A 22,942-nucleotide genomic window follows, 5' to 3' on the forward strand; every position below is an offset into this window, starting at 1 on the left:
GCATAGAGTTCTAAGCGTGGTCCGTTAGTGTTCTTCGCCTCCTCTTTGGTCGTTTGCTTCAGCCAGCTCTTGTGAGAGGCTGCAGTAATAACTCTCTGAAATTCGAACTCGAAAGCAGAGTACATCTCTCTTTGCATAATCGTTGGTTTTCCGTCGTCGCTTCGTTGCTTTTACCGGTGCATACCTATCGCATATATAAGTGCCAAAAAAGTGAACGCAAAGGCGTTTGAACTCGTTTTGAACTCGTTTGAACTCGCGCGTTGCGTAATAATATTTAATTGTGATCGACTAGCACCCTCCGCGTCAACCGTTTTCTATAACCAAAACCATGGGCAAGAAAAAGAATAGCAGAAAGAGTGGATCGTTTGCTATGGACAATGAAAGTGATTCTGTGACATTTGGCGCTGCTCCATCGGGCGGAAGTTTTAGTGCGAATGCAGCCAGCACCCAAGTCCCTGTTCCGGTATCTCGTATTTCCTTCATGAGACTGAAGGCTAGAGCTATTTTCGATCGGCTAGAGTCCATACGCACAGAGATGGATAGTGAAAAGTTGCGTCAAATGGATGAATACGACTTGCGAGGGCTGTTGGAATCATTGACGGAGCTTAAGTCAAATTTTGTTGTGGCACACACCAGTTTGGAGGATTTGGATTTCGAGTCAATGTCCAGTGAAATTCCTGCCAAATTCGACTCGTCGATATTGTCGTTGAGGACCATTCTTCAGCGCGAGCTTGGAAGTCGCTCGAGCAATAAGCATTGTTCCACATTCAACGCCAACTCTAGTGAATCGCAGTCAATCGTCATAATGTCTAATCGATCTCGGTTACCTCATCTGGAGCTGCCCAAATTCAGTGGAATTTATACGGAGTGGGCCAATTTCTTCTCAATGTTCACCGCGATTATTGACAAGGAGTCTGAGCTGAGCCCTATCGAAAAGCTGCAGCATCTACGTTCCTGCTTGAGTGGCGCAGCCCTGAATACCATCAGCTCGTTGGAAATAAATGAAGCTAATTATATCATAGCATTAGACATTCTGAAGCGACGCTTTGATAATAAACGTTTTATTTTGCAGGCACACATCAGAGGGATATTTGGGTTGGAGAAGGCTGACGGCTGAAGGTGGGCAGATTGAGGGAATTGACCGACAGAGTTACATCGCATATTCGTGCTATGGAGTCGCTTGCAAGCAAGGAAGAAGTGGCGGATTGCATTATCGTGCAGACTGTTCTTCAGAAGCTGGACAAAGCCTCTCAAAATAGATGGGAGGAGTCTTCGTCGAATCAAGAGCTGCCATCTTGGGAGAAACTGTCTGGATTCTTGGAAAAAAGATGTCGCACGCTTGAAAATGTGGATCAAGGACAAGGACAAGATGGTCAGGTTGGCAAGTCCGGAAAAACCGTGAGTACGCATCAAAGAAAGACATTTGTAGCATCGAACGCTCCAGTTTCTTGTGAACTGTGCGAGAGTACTCATCACATGATTGCCAATTGTCAACGGTTTGCAATTCTATCGCCGAATGATCGTCGCCTGGAAGCCAAGAGGCTCTTGCTATGCCTAAATTGCCTACGAAAGGCCATCAATTGAGAGATTGTAGATCAGGTCCCTGCCGCACTTGCCGATCGAAGCACCACACTCTTTTGCATTTCATTCGTCCAACAGAGGCTGCCCAATCTGTTCCTCCAATTGAAGCCTCACCAGCACAACCAAGTCGTAACGCCATGGTTGCAGTATCGCCCTCCGTGCCTCAAGCCTTTATGTCCCACAGTCCATCTGATGCTGTGCTTTTAGCCACTGCCGTCGTTCTCGTAAAAAACAGCGTTGGAACTTTCGTACCCTGTCGCGCATTTTTGGATTCGGGATCGCAATTGCATTTCATAACTAGTCGTCTAGCTAATCAGCTAAAACTTCGAACAACCAAATCGCTTACCGCTGTCTCTGGCATAGGAGATCCTAGCTTCCCAACATAAGGTATCTCGGTGGATCTCGTTCTGAAATCGCGGATTTCAGAGTTCACCACTAGCATCACTGCCGTCGTTGCCCAGAAGATCACGGACCATCAACCTAGCATCACAGTTAGCACTGCTAGTTGGCCTATACCGTCGAATATCCAGCTTGCTGACCCTTCGTTCCATAAGCCACAGCGGATTGACCTGCTCATCGGAGCCGGACTTTTCTTCGAGTTGCTGTGTGTGGGGCAAATTCAGCTGGCGCCTGGACTACCGTTGCTGCAGAAGACACATCTAGGATGGATTATTTCTGGTGGCGGGCACTCGGCCCTCAATAACTCGTCGTTCATCGCAACCCAATCTTCGGATGACATCAATCACAGCACTCGGCTCGATGAGTTGGTTCGTCAATTTTGGGAAGTGGAGCACATCTTTGAGCCAATCGTTAGGGCAACAAAGGAGGAGCTGCACTGCGAGGACCACTTTGTCAAACATCACACTCGATTACCCTCAGGAGAATATTCTGTTAGCTTGCCCATGAAGCGAAGTCTGGAGTCCTTGGGCGATTCCTACTTGCAAGCAAAGCGGCGGTTGGAAAATTTGGAGCGCAAGTTCGTGCGTAATCCAGTTTTATATTCGAAATATTCGGCATTTATGAAGGATCATATGTCTCTGGTTCCAAATGAAGATAGACACAAGTGCAGATATTTCTTGCCGCATCATTGCGTCATTAAAGAGGATAGCTCCACGACAAAGCTGAGAGTCGTATTCGACGGCTCTGCAGTTACCACATCTGGTGTCTCGTTGAATGATCTGCTTATGTCAGGTCCCACCATTCAATCCAAGCTGTTTCACACTCTCCTTCGATTTCGTACATTTTCCATTGCTCTTACAGGCGATATCGGTAAGATGTATAGGTGCGTGCGTGTCTCAATGCCCGACACCATGCTCCAATGCATCTTGTGGAGGGACTCTGTTGACGACGATATAAAGATCTTCAAGCTAAACACCGTCACCTATGGGACTAAGCCTGCATCGTTTTTAGCTATTCGAGCTATGCATCAGCTGGCCATGGATGAGTCGTCTTCGTATCCATTGGGTTCGGAAACCATTCTACAGGACTTCTACGTAGACGATATGATTTCTGGAGGAAATTCAGTCGAGGAAGTGCTGGATATTATGCGTCAAACCACGGAGCTTCTTGCTTGTGGCAATTTTCAGTTAAGGAAATGGTGTTCAAACTCTCCTGATGTTCTTCGTGAAGTCCCTGAGGCAGAAAGGGAAAGTTTTCTGAAGCTCGATGATGGCAGCGATGTGACCAAGGCGCTTGGACTCATCTGGGAACCCCAGAGGGACAATTTCCTGTTTACTTTTGCACCTCAAATCGGTGTTGGCAAGCACACTAAGCGTTCGGTGTTGTCAACCATTGCACGGTGCTATGATCCTATGGGATTGATTGGACCCACATTGACCAGAGCGAAAATCATCATGCAGCGCATGTGGAGAGACAAGCTGCATTGGGATGAAAGTCTTCCTCAGCCACTGGAATCGGCTTGGACTGAGTTTTGCAAGGACTTCGCTACTGTGGGTAACGCTACATTTCCGCGTTATATACTTCAACCTAAGGCAAGGTTTGAGTTGCATGCCTTTTGTGATGCCAGCCTCCAGGCCTATGGGGCTTGTATCTACGCTCGTTCGTTTAGGGATACCGCCGATGAGGTACATTTGCTTTGTTCGAAGGCTAGAGTTGCACCATTGAAAACCCTCACGGTGCCTAAGCTTGAGCTATGTGCAGCGTTCCTGTTAGCCAATTTACTTCGCGAAATTAGGAAAATCGATACCTTCGACTGCCCGATCCATTGCTGGTCGGATTCAACTGTGGTACTGTCTTGGTTGCGAGAGGAACCATCCAAATTCAACGTGTTTGTGTCTAACAAGATTTCCGCAATACAGCAACTTACGAGGGGCATGGATTGGCGCTATGTACCAACTGAAATGAACCCGGCTGACATTCTTTCAAAGGGAGCAGCGCCTCAGGAGCTCTTGCAGTCTAGGTTGTGGATGAATGGACCTTCTTTCTTGCAAGGCGAAAGAAGTAGCTGGCCTGAACGTTGTTCGCCCGAACTCAGTCTTCCGGAAATTAGGCATCGAGTATTGCTGTCGTCTGGGCGTGTCGACATCTCGCTTTCGTTTAAGCACATTAACTCATTCGGAGTCATGATGCGCATTTTCGGATATGTTCATAAGTTCGTCAGCAAGAAAAGGTCACCTGATCTCTCGTCTGAAGACCTTCGCAAAGGATCGCACTTGTTGTGTCGCATCGTTCAACGCGCCCACCTTTATCCCGAGTACCGTTCTCTGCGGAAGGGGAACTGTGTGGAGTCCTCCAGCAGCATTATATCTCTCTCGCCTTTCATAGATGACGTTGGTTTGATTCGTGTTGGTGGCCGCTTGCGGCACTCAACTCTTGGCTTCGATGCACGCCACCCAATAATTTTGCCCAGGGATCATCCATTGACGTTCGCCATCATCATCCACTTTCATCGGAAGCATCACCATGCTGGGCCGCAGTCTCTACTGGGATCTATTCGCTTGCAGTTCTGGCCCATCGGCGGCATGAAAACTGTTGCTCGAGCGTTGCGGAAATGCATCATCTGCTGCAGGTCGAGACCTCGTCTTGTGGAACACATAATGGCTGACCTACCGAAGGATCGAGTGCAGGATTCGCCTGCATTCAGCGTCACTGGAATCGATTACTGTGGTCCCTTTTATTACAAGCCAGATGGCCGCACTCGAACGCCTACAAAATGCTACATCAGCGTCTTCATCTGTTTTGCAACAAATGCCGTTTGGTTGGAATTAGTGAAGGACCTCACAACTGCTGGATTTTTGAGTGCCCTCAAACGCTTCGTTGCCACGCGCGGCATACCCCGATGCATTTGGTCGGACAATGCCACCAATTTTGTGGGCGCGAGGAACGAGTTGGAGGACCTTCGGCGGCTGTTTATGAGCGAGAAGCATCGTGATGCAGTTCATAATCATTGCATCAACAATGGCTTCAATTGGAAGTTTATCCCGCCTCGCTCACCCCACTTCGGGGGCTTGTGGGAGGCAGCAGTGAAGATGGCCAAGCAGCATTTATATCGCTCCCTGGGATCGTCACTCTTTGGCTTTGACGAGCTGCGGACATTGGTCTGCCAAATCCAGGCTGCAATAAATTCTCGTCCTCTTCTCGCAATTTCAGAAAACCCTGAAGATCTTGGCGTCCTTAAACCAGGACATTTTCTAATTGGTCGTCCGCTGATGGAGTTTCCCGAGCCAGATGTTACAAATCTAAACTTTAACAGACTAGATTGCTGGCAAAGAGTCGCCTGTGCTCAGCAGATCTTTTGGAAGCGTTGGAGTGAGGAGTATTTGACTCTGCTACAACAACGTGCCAAATGGCGCACACCGCAGCCATCGATCCAAGTCAACGACATCGTCTGTATAAAGGACGAAAACTTGCCGCCGTTGAAGTGGCCATTAGCACGGGTGATCGACATCATCGCTGGAGCTGATGGCACTGTGCGAGTTGCCGTCCTGAAAACACCGTCTGGAACCACTCGTCGAGCTGTCAACAAGCTGTGCGTCCTACCCGTTGAGGATCCTGTTAAAAGCCTTAGTCTTTCAACGGGGGGGAGTATAGTCGGAGCAGCAGCCGATAATAGGTCTTCTTAATATCATATAGTCATACATCATCTCTTATACTGCTTATACTTATCGCTCTCTCAGTACGCTCCCGTACACACGCACATATGCCAGTACTGCTTGTAGTGCATTGCTTCGCCCTGTTCTCGGTGCAGTCCAAAGATTCGTCGAACGCATCGAGTCGTAGTTCACGGCCACGTCCTCAAACCATTTGTAACCCGTCGTGAAAATAAAAAACATTTGTAAACTTAACCAACGTAGTAAATTATTGTAAATATGGAGTCAGAGTTGCCGAAAAAGCTCGGCAGCTTCCAACAGACGAGTTAGATCGTATGCTGAGTCTGGGCGTCATCGAAGAATCGAACAGTAGTTGGTCCTCACCAGTCGTGCTAGTGCGCAAGCCTGGCAAAGTTCGATTATGTATTGATAGCAGAAAAGTTAATGACCTTACAGTTAAGGATGCCTACCCCATGCCACTTATTGATGGTATTCTGGCAAGATTACCCAAAGCCGAGTTCATTACGAGCTTAGATCTTAAAGACGCCTTTTGGCAAATACCTCTTGATATTAAATCGCGCGATAAAACAGCCTTTACGGTTCCTGGCAGACCCCTTTACCAGTTTACAGTGATGCCATTTGGGTTAACCAATTCACCTCATACCATGTCAAGGCTCATGGATAAAATTATTCCAGCCAACTTGCGTAATGCAGTTTTCATCTACCTGGATGACCTCTTGATCGTGTCTGACACCTTTGAGCGGCATATGGAAGTATTGGGGATTGTAGCTAACCAATTAAAGATAGCCAATTTGACCATAAATGTGGAAAAAAGTCATTTCTGCCGGAAAGAGGTCAAGTATTTAGGCCACGTAATTGGCAATGGCACCATTAGTACCGATCCAGAGAACATCCTAGCTATTACCGACTTCCCGGTATCTCGATCGATTAAGCAAGTTCGTCGTTTCCTTGGCCTAACTGGATGGTATCATAAATTTATCCAGAACTACGCTGCACTAGCGGCCGCTTTAACTGATACCTTAAAGCAGAAGCGTAGTTTTGGTTGGAGCGAAGAAGCCCAAAAAGCGGTTCGAGTTGTTAAAAGAGCATATGAGTACAGCTCCGGTGTTAAATAGCCCGAATTTTAACATACCCTTTAGCATACATTGTGATGCAAGTAACACCGGCGTAGGAGCCGTTTTGATGCAAAACACGGAGGATAATGAGGAAGTTCCTGTAGCCTTTATGTCCCGGAAGCTAAATAAATGCCAAAGAAACTACACAGTTACCGAAAAAGAGTGTTTAGCAGCAGTTTTAGCGGTTAAGAAGTTTAGGGCATATATCGAAGGACAAGAGTTTAGCATTATTACAGACCATGCGTCGTTAAAATGGCTAATGACCCAAGCGGATCTCAGTTCCCGGTTAGCTAGATGGTCCTTAAAACTTCAAGGTTTCCATTTTAAGATTCAGCATCGGAAGGGAAGTCAAAACATAGTTCCCGATGCTCTTTCACGTAAAAATACAGAAGACCTATCGTCATTAGTTATGGTCAGTATTGTAGATCTTCAGTCCGAACAGTTTAAGTCGCTTGAGTACGTATCCCTCAAAGACAAAATTGAAGAAAATGCGACCAAAACTCCCGATCTGAAGGTGGCAGACGGTTACATTTATCGACGAGCCGAACACGCTGCCAAAGAAAAAATAGCTGACGATTTGTGTTGGAAGCTTTGGATACCCCGTGGAAGAAGCCTTAAAAGATGCTCATGAAGACCCACTAGCATCCCACTGTGGTATAAATAAAACTCTAGAAAAACTTAGACGGTTTTACTATTGGCCAAGTTTGGTGTCCGACGTAAAAACTTACATAAACAAGTGTCATGTGTGTAAGATCACAAAGTATCCCAATCGCACCCTGCCACCTCCGCTAGGGAACACTGGTCAGTCTGATAGGGTTTTCCAGAAACTTTATGTCGATTTCCTTGGACCTTATCCCCGAAGTCGTTCTGGTCATATAGGGATATTTATCGTTTTGGACCACTTGTCTAAGTTTCCTTTTCTAAAGCCAGTAAAAAAATTTACTGCGGATGTAGTCACACGATACCTGGAAGAAGATGTGTTCCACTGCTTTGGTGTTCCTGAAACAATCGTTTCGGACAATGGGGTGCAGTTCAGGTCAGAGATTTTTAACTCTCTACTGAAGGAATATCACATTGTTCACACTTATACTGCTTTTTACGCTCCGCAGGCCAACGCATCAGAACGAGTGAACAGATCAGTTATAGCTGCAATAAAGTCCTATGTTCGCCCTGATCAAAAGAATTGGGATGAGCAGCTCAGTAGAATTTGCTGTGCTCTACGTTCCTCAGTCCATTCCGCTATAAATACCACGCCATATCGCCTCGCCTTTGGCCAGCACATGGTAGTCGATGGAGCCAGCTACAAGCTGTTAAGGAAGTTACAGATGTTAAAAGATCTTACGGTACAAGTGAGCACAGAAGATTCGTTTGACCTCATTAGGCACAAGGCCAAAGATACAATGCACGCCCAACACTCTCGAAATGAAAGAACGTATAATTTACGTAGTCGGGAGGTGTCATTTAGCGTAGGTCAGGAGATATATCGCCGGAACTTCCAGCAAAGCAACTTCGCCAAAGGCTTCAGTGCGAAACTGGCACCAGCTTTTATAAAAAGTCGGATAAGACGGAAGCTGGGAAATTGTTATTACGAGGTTGAAGATTTGCAGGGTAAAGTGATATTAAAATTTCATGCAAAAGACTTAAAACAATAACTTGCTCTTTTTAATATAAACAGGTTCAAGCGAGGATCCCACTTTTGGTGTTTTTCCCCCAAAGTGTGATTTTGGTAGGGGGGAAATTGTAGTGTCGCTTGAAACATCGATTTTGGAGCCACCGAAATTAAAATTTCCCTAGGCGAATGTGGTAGCTTATGCTAGCGCCCCTAGTGGTCATAATCGGCGGTGCAAGGTGGCAACGATCGGGAGTGAGAGTAGTGTAGCTACCTATTTATGTTAATTATTTGGAAATGGCGGATGCGGCACTTTCGCTGTTATCAGGTTCTGGTAGGTGCGCCCAGCGACGGTCATGGTCTTTTCTATGCTGGCTCCCACCCGAAGAGGTTACGTCGCTAGTACAAATCAATTAAATAGCGACTACCTTAATCCGCGCCGAGGTCAACTCACAGTGTTTCTGCCCGATATTTAAAATAAAACAAGATCGAAGCAATTATAAAGTGAACAAAAGTGTGGAGCAGCAACTAGATACCAAGTGGAAATAACAAGAGTGCCAATCGCCAATAAGCGGTAAGTCGGCCAGTTTTTATTCCAGTAGAATTGTTGGGCAACCATTTTTTTTTATGTGCAATTGCAGAATTGGCACTTAGTGCAATTTTAAATTCGAATTGCCCAGTCCAGCCAGTTGCCAGCCCAATGGTCGCTGGCTCATTAGCAGCTGACTCCAAGCAACAAAGCAGCTGGCATGCAGACAGCTGAGCGGGAATTCGCCGCATTCCATTCCTTGCTGTGTGACACTCATACCCTACCGTTGCACTTTGGAATTGTGATACTTTCAAATATAAGTTCACTCCCAAGGCAACCTATGTTTTTCCCGCTATCACTGTTGTTTCCTATAGAATATTGGTAGCAGGAGTTAAGTGAGCTACCTTTTTGTTACCACTAACCGCTTCAATTTCGTTCTATACTATTTTTGTTTTGTTTTCTCTCGTATTCTCTTCTATTTTGACTAGCACATACAAGATAAGCTGATACAAACCGTTACAGCCATATGAAAACGATCGCATGGCCCCCATACATTTTTATGAATATATTTTTTTTCTTTTATTTTTTTTTGTTTTATTACCGACTAATCTCAGCATTATTAATAATAAATAAACTCAATTACTCGATTCGAGAGAAATGCCTTGTAACCGGAGCCCAGAAAAGTTCATTAATCTGAAAGACACTGAGACGCTTTGCTATTTGTGTTCGAAAAACATCGTTAATAAAGATCTAGCATTGGTGACGAGTTGTGGTCACACCTTCCACCCAGAGTGCTTTAATTCAGCCAATGGTCAAAGAAAACGTTGTCCAGTGTGCAAACAGGCCTTAGAAGTAGGAAGCTCAACGTCCATATCAAATCTTAACACCGCACGGGCATCAACTTCGAATTATAGAGCACCTTCAGTCGCTCAGTCACTTCTTACTAGATCGAAAGCCAAACAAATCGAAGGTGCAACCATGTCTGACCCTGCAAATGATCAGGAGAATGTAGAGGCTTCCACCCCGTCTTCGGCTAACAGAGCTACGAGGGATGTATTGCAAACAGTATTGGCTGGCACGATATCAGCTGAAATGGCAAAGCAAACTCTAGCTATGACCTCAGCATTGGCCCAGTTAACCGATAGATTAACACAAGCTATTAGTCTAGGCTTACAAGCCAGTTCGACTACTTCAGCTAGAGAGGGATCTCCAATCGGAATGGAACAGATGCCAACAGTGACACACGTTGAGCAGCAGAATCTTCAGCAACTGTTGTCCAATTCACAGTCTCATTCAGCTTCTGTTCAAGCAAGGGAATCTGATCGAAGATCCAGTCAGACTCCACTAGCTTTTGAGGTGCGTCCCGACCGCATAAGTCAGATAATGGCAAATTGGAAGTTGCGATTTAACGGGAAGGATTCGATGTCTATAGATAACTTCATTTATAGAGTCGAAGCCTTGACCCATCAAACCCTGAATGGGAATTTTGAATTGGTTGCTCGCCATTCTAGCAACTTATTTGAGGGCAAGGCTAGTGAATGGTACTGGAGATACCACAAAAGTGTATCTCAGATTCGTTGGTATGACTTGTGTTTGGCTCTAAAAGGGCAATTTAAAGATTCTCGCACTGATCGCATAATACGTACTGAAATCGAAGAACGTAAACAGCGTTCCAATGAATCGTTTGACGATTTCTACAGCGTGATCGCCTCCTTGGCAGATAAGCTCACACACCCATTGTCAGAGATGTCTTTATTAGAGACTTTACGGGCTAATCTGCTAACTGAGGTTCAGCAAGAAATTCTGTATGAACCGGCAACCACAATTGCTCAATTGCGACATCTTGTGCGAACCCGAGAAATTTTTATGCAAACGGTACACAAACCGTCCGTGGCCATACCGAAGCCAAAATATCGGAATATTAGTGCGGTAGGGCAGCAAACAGACTACGTTTCTGAGTCGGAGATTTCGGATAATGAAGAGTTGGATTTAGCTGCCATTGAGGCTTCTTGTTGGAATTGTGAGGCGAAGGGCCACCGTTACCAGGAGTGTTTAGCAGAACGGCGAGTTTTCTGTTTTGGCTGCGAAAAGGCTGACACGTATAAGCCTAACTGTCGCCGTTGCAGCTTAAATTCCACAAAAACCTCAGCAGCGCGTGCACCGCAGAGAAGTGCACGCAAACAGTTTGTCTCGAAGGGGACGAATACCGATTAGATGGTACTCAACAATTGTTACATAAACTAATACCTGCCACGTCAAACCACCCTGATTTAAAACCTTTCATTGATCATTATACTCCCTTCCAAAGTATAACTCGTTCCCGATTACGTAGAATCGCCTTTAATCGTAAAAATAGGTCTGAACGCAAGATGCTATTAGAGACGGTAATTGGGAAACTGCATGATTTACGACCGTATGCTCAAGTCACCTTACTAGGTAAAACAGTTGTTGGATTGTTGGACACGGGAGCTTCGGTGTGCTGCATTGGCGGACAGTTTTCTAAAGACGTGATAGAGACAACAACATATAAGCGGTTGTCGGCCTCAGTGAAAACGGCAGATGGTAAATCGCAGGACATAATTGGTCGCCTGACTACTGAGGTAGACTATCGAGGCGAATCCCGGAAAATTACCTTCTTTCTAGTCCCCTCCTTGTCTGGAGACTTGTATCTAGGTATATACTTATGGACGGCATATCAATTGCTTCCAAATTCTCTCTAAATTGAATAGCTTTCTGTTTCGTCTTTGAGCGACCCTTTAAGTAGGTCATTAACTGAACAACAACAGCAATTCCTAGCAAAAACTATGCGCCAGTTTCCTTCGTTCGCTATAAAAGGTTTGGGACGCACTACCTTAATATCGCATTCGATTGATGTGGTGGACGCCAAACCAATTAAGCAGCGACATTATCCCGTTTCACCCGCGATAGAAAAATCGATGTACGACGAGTTAGATCGTATGCTGCAAAGTTCGATTATGTATTGATAGCAGAAAAGTTAATGACCTTACAGTAAAGGATGCCTACCCCATGCCACTTATTGATGGTATTCTGGCAAGATTACCCAAAGCCGAGTTCATTACGAGCTTAGATCTTAAAGACGCCTTTTGGCAAATACCTCTTGATATTAAATCGCGCGATAAAACAGCCTTTACGGTTCCTGGCAGACCCCTTTACCAGTTTACAGTGATGCCATTTGGGTTAACCAATTCACCTCATACCATGTCAAGGCTCATGGATAAAATTATTCCAGCCAACTTGCGTAATGAAGTTTTCATCTACCTGGATGACGTCTTGATCGTGTCTGACACCTTTGAGCGGCATATGGAAGTATTGGGGATTGTAGCTAAACAATTAAAGATAGCCAATTTGACCATAAATGTGGAAAAAAGTCATTTCTGCCGGAAAGAGGTCAAGTATTTAGGCCACGTAATTGGCAATGGCACCATTAGTACCGATCCAGAGAAAATCCTAGCTATTACCGACTTCCCGGTACCTCGATCGATTAAGCAAGTTCGTCGTTTCCTTGGCCTAACTGGATGGTATCATAAATTTATCCAGAACTACGCTGCACTAGCGGCCGCTTTAACTGATACCTTAAAGCAGAAGCGTAGTTTTGGTTGGAGCGAAGAAGCCCAAAAAGCGGTTCGAGTTGTTAAAAGAGCATATGAGTACAGCTCCGGTGTTAAATAGCCCGAATTTTAACATACCCTTTAGCATACATTGTGATGCAAGTAACACCGGCGTAGGAGCCGTTTTGATGCAAAACACGGAGGATAATGAGGAAGTTCCTGTAGCCTTTATGTCCCGGAAGCTAAATAAATGCCAAAGAAACTACACAGTTACCGAAAAAGAGTGTTTAGCAGCAGTTTTAGCGGTTAAGAAGTTTAGGGCATATATCGAAGGACAAGAGTTTAGCATTATTACAGACCATGCGTCGTTAAAATGGCTAATGACCCAAGCGGATCTCAGTTCCCGGTTAGCTAGATGGTCCTTAAAACTTCAAGGTTTCCATTTTAAGATTCAGCATCGGAAGGGAAGTCAAAACATAGTTCCCGATGCTCTTTCACGTAAAAATACAGAAGACCTATCGTCATTAGTTATGGTCAGTATTGTAGATCTTCAGTCCGAACAGTTTAAGTCGCTTGAGTACGTATCCCTCAAAGACAAAATTGAAGAAAATGCGACCAAAACTCCCGATCTGAAGGTGGCAGACGGTTACATTTATCGACGAGCCGAACACGCTGCCAAAGAAAAAATAGCTGACGATTTGTGTTGGAAGCTTTGGATACCCCGAGGATTAGTCGAAGAAGCCTTAAAAGATGCTCATGAAGACCCACTAGCATCCCACTGTGGTATAAATAAAACTCTAGAAAAACTTAGACGGTTTTACTATTGGCCAAGTTTGGTGTCCGACGTAAAAACTTACATAAACAAGTGTCATGTGTGTAAGATCACAAAGTATCCCAATCGCACCCTGCCACCTCCGCTAGGGAACACTGGTCAGTCTGATAGGGTTTTCCAGAAACTTTATGTCGATTTCCTTGGACCTTATCCCCGAAGTCGTTCTGGTCATATAGGGATATTTATCGTTTTGGACCACTTGTCTAAGTTTCCTTTTCTAAAGCCAGTAAAAAAATTTACTGCGGATGTAGTCACACGATACCTGGAAGAAGATGTGTTCCACTGCTTTGGTGTTCCTGAAACAATCGTTTCGGACAATGGGGTGCAGTTCAGGTCAGAGATTTTTAACTCTCTACTGAAGGAATATCACATTGTTCACACTTATACTGCTTTTTACGCTCCGCAGGCCAACGCATCAGAACGAGTGAACAGATCAGTTATAGCTGCAATAAAGTCCTATGTTCGCCCTGATCAAAAGAATTGGGATGAGCAGCTCAGTAGCATTTGCTGTGCTCTACGTTCCTCAGTCCATTCCGCTATAAATACCACGCCATATCGCCTCGCCTTTGGCCAGCACATGGTAGTCGATGGAGCCAGCTACAAGCTGTTAAGGAAGTTACAGATGTTAAAAGATCTTACGGTACAAGTGAGCACAGAAGATTCGTTTGACCTCATTAGGCACAAGGCCAAAGATACAATGCACGCCCAACACTCTCGAAATGAAAGAACGTATAATTTACGTAGTTGGGAGGTTTCATTTAGCGTAGGTCAGGAGATATATCGCCGGAACTTCCAGCAAAGCAACTTCGCCAAAGGCTTCAGTGCGAAACTGGCACCAGATTTTATAAAAAGTCGGATAAGACGGAAGCTGGGAAATTGTTATTACGAGGTTGAAGATTTGCAGGGTAAAGTGATAGGAAAATTTCATGCAAAACACTTAAAACAATAACTTGCTCTTTTTAATATAAACAAGTGGTCATAATCGGCGGTGCAAGGTGGCAACGATCGGGAGTGAGAGAAGTGTAGCTACCTATTTATGTTAATTATTTGGAAATGGCGGATGCGGCACTTTCGCTGTTATCAGGTTCTGGTAGGTGCGCCCAGCGACGGTCATGGTCTTTTCTATGCTGGCTCCCACCCGAAGAGGTTACGTCGCTAGTACAAATCAATTAAATAGCGACTACCTTAATCCGCGCCGAGGTCAACTCACAGTGTTTCTGCCCGATATTTAAAATAAAACAAGATCGAAGCAATTATAAAGTGAACAAAAGTGTGGAGCAGCAACTAGATACCAAGTGGAAATAACAAGAGTGCCAATCGCCAAAAAGCGGTAAGTCGGCCAGTTTTTATTCCAGTAGAATTTGTTGGGCAACCATTTTTTTTTTATGTGCAATTGCAGAATTGGCACTTAGTGCAATTTTAAATTCGAATTGCCCAGTACATCGCTGGCTCATTAGCAGCTGACTCCAAGTAACTAAAAGAGATCGCTTCGCCGACTAAAACCAGCAACAAAGCAGCTGGCATGCAGACAGCTGAGCGGGAATTCGCCGCATTCTAATATGCGCGACTAAACAAAGATAAGAGCTCTTTGCAATTTGGAGACGATTTAGTGGGAATTCGCACCTCCGAGATCATCGACGGGACGGAGAAGCTGCGGAAGTTGGTCCGAAACACGTCGGGAAAGAAAATACCCTTTTTCGTTTTTAATTTGCCTCTATTGTCGTTTCGTAGCAATAAGTTCATAGTGATAGTGCATAATTGCCATACGAGTGATCCGCATACAATATCATAAGTGTAGTGAAAAGGTCAGAAAAATATTTTTTTTTCAGTAGAATATGCAGTCTTACAGTTTTTTTTCGTCGTTCCCTTTTTATTAATTTTCGTAAGTGTCTCTCTCTTCCCGGCCACTTATTAGTAATCGCCATGTTGATAATGAGAGCCGAAGTAAAAAGTGCATAGAGAAGAGAGAGAAGTTCGCTACTGAGAGGGCGAAAAGAAAAAGAAGAAAAATTTTTTAACGCAGGCCTATATGCCGTTGGGTCTCTCTCCCCCTTCTTGCTCGATGTGTTTTTTTCTTTGATTTTGTTTGGTGTTACAGCAATTATAGCCGAGTCGTCGCATCGCATCGATAAAAGCGCTTTTGGAGATGGATGGCACGTGAGTAAGAAACACCATTACTTATTTCGTTTGTTATGCATGCATAAAGGTATCAGAGAGAAGAGAGGGAGAACCCAAGTTCCAGATGAAATGGAACCGTAATTGTACCCCTCACAGTTTGAAAGTCACTATATGTGCATTGTAAGAAAAAGAGCACAGTATAAGTAGAACGGCAACATACAAAGTGCAGTTTGACGGTCTCGATTGGAGAGCGGTTTCAATGCGAACAATTTTAACAATTTTGGCGACGCTTTTATATATTTTGATTTTATCGCTTTTTATTTAGATAATTATTTTTACTAATATTTATAACGTTTATTTTTATTTTTATATTTATATTTTATATTTTTACCTAATATTATTGCAAACCAGCATATTTTTTTTTGATAGCCGACTTAACCATACCCTTGGTCATTATCTGCGTAGATTCTGAATTTGAATTTTGTTGAATTCCGAGTGTTTTAGAGCTTTTGCGTTAGGAAAATGAAAATCTGTCTATAATAAATAAGTTGAAATGAATTTGAATATGTCCTAGTTTGTTCGTGATGTGGGGAGCCATGCCTCGCGGTAGTATGGAGCTAGGTTAAAGTGGTGGTTGTCTTTGGGATCATCGGCCACTAATTTGGTCTTGCGGCTAGGATGATCATGGTAGGGAGGGCAGTCTGCTGTCGTATCAACATCAACGCAGCATTACGACCACACCTCAGCTGGCGCAAGAATATCATGCCGAGTAATAAATATCAGTGCAATAAGTAGTCAATTTTCCTTTGTTTCCTTATCTTTATGTTGGTTCTGTCTAGTCGATCTTGTGTTTGGAGTTAAACCAGCACGCGAATTTTTAATGTAATTGTATATGTACAATGCGAGCAGGTAGCACCGTGATCTTAACCCCCCCCCAGCCGACGACAGTAGAAGCCGGAACAAGCGCGTGCTCCGCTGGTCGCTACACTAACATCAGCTCGTTGTGTCAACATATATCTACGTTATATGTTACATACTATCATAAAACACATTTTGGAAGACCTGCATGTGGTCAAATCTCACACCATCTGCATGATAACCATTGTGACCGTCATAAAACTGACCCTAGGAATAGTCTGCTGTCGAATATGTAGTAATTGTTTAGTCATAAATAAATTTAACATGTTTTCCTACCGAAATTATACTTAGAACTAATTAAACATATCTAAGATCCTAAGTAAGCAACTTTACTCATAGAAAGGTTATATAAACCTCGCATTTTACGAAATAAAATCAGTACAAAAGAAAACTCTGACGTATTCACATCTCCTAAGCCCAATTTGTTCAAGTACCGATTGCGGAGACATTTTGTTACTGGTACATGAACCGGTGGCATACACATTGATATTTCAGCAAACGATTTGGGGTCCATTACATACGCCTTCTTTAACTTTTGCCAGCGAAAGACGTGGAAAGACAGTTTTTAAGTAACTCTTCGATTCACCCTCCTTATCCAGTGCTTTAACAAAATTTTTCATTAGCCCCAGCTTAATGTGTAATGATAGTTAAATAACGTCTTCACACTTTACGAGAGCTGCATTCTGTATATTGTAATTTACCAAAGAATGTTCCTCCCGTTTTGGCCAGAGTTTTGTTGAGTAATTCTATTCTCTAGCTCTACTATCCAATATACACAGGAAGCAGCAGTGTTTTGTGTAACCACCTTGCAATCCCGTTAACATGGCTACGACTTTTAAGTCACACGCGACCTTCCACTGATGTTCTTACTACACTAAGGCACAGACACTATAGGCACAGCGTTATATATCCATGTCTATGATGAGGTAGACGCGACAAGATCTAATTTGTGTGGAACTGCACTTGTGAGGATATAAAGGAAACTGTTCGAGCCAATCCTATAGCAATCCTGATATTCCTCAATCCGCTCATTGTTAGTTCTTGCTCGTTCGTTTATTTTCTCTATATAATTTCTAGTGATCATAGATCTTCATACATGTTTTTATCGATAATATCGATTGCGCTTCTCTTCTTGTACATTTTCTTTTTAGCGCCAAATTCAAATTCATTGACAAATTCATGCTAACATTGCTAAAGTTCATTAAGCTGATATAATATATTAAGTGGCGTCAACATTCTCCCCACCTTGGAAGCTTCTTTCAACATTAAGATCATCTGTATCGGTCGGCAGTGGGCAGAGCTTGTGTACGCTGCGCTTAAAGAGTCCAGTTTTGGTCTTGAGTCTTACAACCCGAACTGCCCCATCCGCTGCTGGGTGTAACTCTGGAACTCTTCCCAGCAGCCATTGTCCGTGTGGCGCATTGTCCTCAGCAATAAAGACCCGGGTGCCAATTTGAATGTTGTTGGCTACAGTGTTCCACTTTGTTCGCTTCTGCGGCGCCAGAACATGTTGTGTACCACCAGGATGCGTTTCCAATGGTTTCTCATGGACAGCTTCAACAGTGCTTCGTCGAATGGTTCGACCAGCGTTTTTAGCGGTCGGCCAACCAAGAAATGCCCGGGCGTCAACGCTTCCAAGTCATTGGGGTCCGATGACAATGTATGCAAAGGCCGAGAGTTCATCACTGCTTCTACTTGAGCGATGGCCGTCGCCATATCCTCGTAGTTCAGTGCTGTACTGTTGGTGCAGTTCACCAGGATCTGTGTGGCCACCTTCACAGCGGTCTCCCATAATCATCCAAAGTGCTGGGAGCGCGGGGGGATGAAGTGAAACTTGACTCCTCGCTGACTGCATTCGTCGTCAATGAGCTGCTGACTGGGCGGGTCGAAAACTCTGTTTAGCTCTGGTGAAGCGCCTACAAAATTGGTAGCGTTTTCGCTAGATCTGAGCTAAATCCACGTCGTGCGAAAAAACGTTTGAGTGCCGCGATGAAGGCATTTGAGCTTAGTTCCGACACGATCTCTATATGGCAGGCCTTTGTTACGAAGCATACGAATATGCCCAGATACACCTTGACTGGGCGTTTTCATCGCATGTTGAAGTGCATCCATAAAGGCCCAGCAAATTCCAGTCCCGCTCGCTCGAATGGGTAGATATTGCCTCGCAGTCGATTGGCAGGCAGCGCTCCAATGAGCTGTGTTGCATAGACCGGTCGACGACGAAATCATGGTATGCAGCAACGGATCACTTTGCGGGCAAGTTTCCTGCAATTGATTATCCAATATCTCTGCCGCAAAAAGGCACATAATGATTGTGCCCCGGCATGTAAATTCCTTCGATGTGTGAATTCAACGAGCGCATTCACCGCCATATGGTTACTAGGCATTAAGATGGGATGCCTTGTGTCAAATGGCAATTCGGCTTTGGTCAACCTTCCCCCGACTCCAATAATACTTATTCCTTCCTCCTCTCTTAAGAAAGGACTTAAACTTTAAATTCTTGCTGATTTTATCACCTTTTCCTCTTTTAGCTTAGTGAATTCTTCGTGCAAACTCAACTGTTGCACATTGTAAACAGCTGCAGCTGCAGTAAGGTTGCCTGTTTCATTTGAGTTCGATCTCAACAATATTCTACGCCAGCGAAAAATGTAGCTAAAGACTCGCTGCAATTTGAGGAAATCATTTGCAAATTTGCATCTCCCCACAAGATCGACCTTTTCACTGCTCTCTACCTTTCTAATTGTCAGCGAAAACTTACATTTCTTCTCCTCAGGCATGGCTTCTATTTCTTCACTCCAATTGAACTTAGCCAGATCATCTGCTGAATCTATTAAAAAGTCCGGACCGTTCCACCACATCGTTGACTTGCTTAATTCTGTCACCAATAATCCTAGATACAATATCTGCAGGGCTCGACTTTGTGTCGACCTTGAACCAATCCTGTACCCGTGTTAGCTCTTGTATTTGAGCCACTCTGTTGGCAACGAAGGTGGTCCAACGACTGGCATGTGACGATAGCTAATTCAACACAATTGTGGAATCCGTGAAATAACCCTTTCTACCTGTAAATGCAGACAGAAGCAAACCTTTTCCATTAGCTTGGACACTAACAGTGCTCCTTGTAACTATAGCCGTGCCAATAATATTACCCTAACAGGGGCGACCTTGGACTTGGCCGTTACTAGTCGCACTGAACTTCCTCCACTTTTATCCCTTACACGAGCATAAATGACGCCGCCGTAAGCTCTGTTGGATGCGTCAGAAAACCCGAAAAGCTCTAACATGCATAGGTCTGCCGTAATTGGAATGGAGGATCGTGGGATTGAACATTTATCAATTAGTTTCAGTTCTTCCATATATCGACGCCATTACGTTGATTAGCGCGCTGGACGCTCCTCGTCCCAATCCTGCTTTAGAAGCCAAAGTTCCTGAATGAAGATTTTGACCAAGATTAGCAAGGGACTCAAGAACCCTAACGGATCAAATACCTGAGCCAGCTCGGACAACACTGATCGTTTCGTGGCGATCGAGGAGATTTTTATGTTATAAGAGAATTGGAATTTGTCCTCTAGACTTGACCAATATATTCCCAAGATTTAAGCTGCGTCCTCTGTTTTTAGCATTAAAGGCTCTAGGTCAGTGTTGTTGTCCATTCCCTGACAATTGCTGCGCCATTTGTGCAGCTCGAACTTCCCTAGGCCCAATAATTCCAACCACTTGCCCTTTCAAAGTTGTCAATTCTTGTCAAATGGAAATCTTTCAGCGTACCTATCTGCCAAGTAATACAGGTAACGTACTGCCAGGAATGGTGCATAATTTGTCCCATAAGTGACCTATTTAAGCGTAGCACTTGGATTGGCTCCGAAACGTTGCCTCGCCATAAGATGCACTGATAGTTTCTATGTGGTTCTTCGACCAATATTTGTCGGTACATTTTCTTGATATCGGCCGTTAGAGCTTATCTATAGAAACGGAACCTGGTCAATGTCTCGAATAGATCTGGTTGCAGAGTTGGACCAAATAAGGCCGTGTCGTTCAGCGACAAGCCATTGCAAGACTTACAAGAGGCATCAAATACGACCCGTAATTTGGTCGTCAAACTACTGTAAGGTGCCCGTAGCTGTTGGGGGTTTTTTTAAATTTGATTTAAAGCACCCAGTGGCTCTAAAACTGTGCGCCTTAACAGCGCGGAAGGGGTAAGGCAACGCCACCTACTGGTCAAGGTGTACATTTGGGGAAAGGAGAGCGAAAGTTGACAGTGGAAGGGTCGAAAAGGAAAAGTAGGTTCCGAGAGTCGATGCAGAATGGCGATCTTTCTTTTCTTTGGTGGACGCTGACCAGTGAAGACCAGTGCTCGTGGTACATACATCTACTAGAGGTATGTAACAAGTGAAAGATAGTGGAGAAAAATCTCAAAAGTTCAATTTTTAGCCAAATCAGTGATATTGCGGGATAGGCGAAGCAGTCGACCGAAAGAAATTTCAATTATTTTCTTGGTGCCAGATCCACGGGTAAGTGGAAGGAAATCCAAGAAAAAAAATTTCGAGAGGGGTGGCAGAAGTCGAATTAAAGAGAATATTGTTTATTCCCGTTTAGGTTTGGCACCCAATTTTCAGTTTTAACGCAAGCAAAAGCAGCGGCAAGCCTCAAACGATCATCCGTGCATTAATCAACAGGGGAATGTAAAGCTGCGGGGAAACTTAATGCAGGGGAACGGCCGGCGCTAGCGAGAGCGAGTTCGAAAAGTCGAGCTAGGCAGAGGCGCTCCGAAGAGCGGGACAGACTCCAGCGTGGAGCAGCAGCGCGCGGTATAGGCTAAGCCCATTTCGAGGTTTCTGATTAAGATAACGTTAACAATTCAGTAATCCACCAGAATAATTAAACGAAAAGCGAGTGATGCGTGAAAAGTGTGGAAGTAGAACCCATTTAGAGTGATAAAAGAGGATAAGAAAAAAAATTCTTTTTAACCTAAAAAAAGAAATAATTCAAGGCAACATGGCCTGTGGTAGAGGAGAACTCCCTAGTGCAGGTTATCTCCTCTCATGCCTTCAGATGCTGGATCAAAATAATTAATTAGTGGCAACCATAAAAGAAAACAAAATTTATACAGAGAAAAAAAATGAAAATTTATCAAAAAAAATTAAAATTATGAGTTTGTCCCACGGTGCCACACAGAGCGCTTAAAGTGAGAGAGAGAGGTATAAGCAGTTCGAATTTTCGGCATACGACGTGCGTGTAAAGAGGAGAAGGAAATAGAAGGGAGGGAGAACCTCGAACGATATAACTTAGAGAATTAGTTAATAGTTTAAATTTAAGTGCGCTATTCTCTTTAGTTTGAATTTTTTTTTTGGGAGCAAGGAAAAAAAATGAAATAGTGAATTCAGTGAAAACCATTTAACAAATCGCTAACCTTCCAAACCAACAGCAGACAGAGTGAGTAAGATTTAAATAGGGCCTATAATTTTTCTAATCGGTTTCACCGATGTGAATCTATTTCATTTATACCAAATTTTAGTAGAAGCATAAGTTTACATAGGTCAATGACCATATAAGGGAACGAGCCCAGAGCGGGGTTTCCGAAGAGAGCGATCAGCTGTTGTACAGCATAGCGGGGAAGCAAAGAGAATTTCGAAGAAGGGGAATTAAATGAAACGTTTGACTAGACAGAATATTTCTGGGGGAATCATTGTAGTTATAAATGTTTAGAGCTAAGATTTTAGTATTTAAATATAAATTTTACTTTTAATAAATCAATTTTATAATGTTTAGATAAAAAAAAATATCTTATGATCTCCGATACCCAGCCCCTGTAGTTTTCGGCCTTGATAAAGGGGTCATAGTGATTTGATAGCACTGGAAAAATATGACCTAGGAAGGGTGGGCGTGTTCCTCTATACCATCTGAGGAAGAGTAAGTTCGTTTGTGTTACGTGTGGGTATAAATAGAGTCTATCGGGCATCAGTTTTGTTTTCTCTCCGGTTCTGTAAATGTCTATGTTTATGGCTTTAAATGCTTTCGCACGCTCTTAAATTATATATATATACGCGTAGGTCTCAGAATTGACAAGAAAAGAATACCATCCTTTTGCCGACGAGACAGTAGCCGGAATAATAGCGTGCTGGTCAATCTCTAGGTAAAACATCTATCCTACAAATCGTTATCCATTACAATAATGATTATAAAAGAATAATTATATATATATGGCGCCCAACGTGGGGCCACAACGTTTTTGTTTTATATAAATGAAAACGAAAGTGGCTCACTTTACATTGCTGATGGCCAACTACTATCTTCTTTCCTTATTTCACGATAAATTTTAAAGATCAGTAAAGTCATTTGTTGTCTTTTGGTGCACTGTTTAGTGTCATCAAAGCGGCTTGATGATTCACTTTTAATTTCCGCTAAATTTCATTCCCTATTCAAGCTAAGGATAGCAGGGGGAGTCCTCTGAGAGACTCTTACCTGACCATGACTGATGCGGGCTCGAATGAACTATCTATTTTCCAGTGAGTTTTATGCAACTATGATCAGGTGATTCGGATCACAGCGGACTTGGCTCCCAAGAGCTAGGTGCTGACCACATCTATCGTAGTCAAAGCTA

General features: G+C 43.8%; 2 protein-coding genes across 2 annotated transcripts in view; both read left to right on the forward strand.

The window, feature by feature from the left end:
• The window catches only part of LOC121404126, a 43,547-nt gene that overhangs the window by 10,895 nt on the left and 9,710 nt on the right, over positions 1-22,942 (forward strand). The window lies entirely within an intron of this gene.
• Positions 1,171-5,663, forward strand: LOC121404136. The gene is made up of 2 exons (XM_041593124.1): positions 1,171-1,402; positions 2,008-5,663. Exons 1-2 carry the CDS (start codon positions 1,171-1,173, stop codon positions 5,661-5,663), a joined length of 3,888 nt encoding a protein of 1,295 aa, XP_041449058.1.

This window comes from Drosophila obscura, unplaced genomic scaffold, assembly GCF_018151105.1.
Source record: "Drosophila obscura isolate BZ-5 IFL unplaced genomic scaffold, ASM1815110v1 contig_186, whole genome shotgun sequence".
Classification (NCBI taxonomy): domain Eukaryota; kingdom Metazoa; phylum Arthropoda; class Insecta; order Diptera; family Drosophilidae; genus Drosophila; species Drosophila obscura.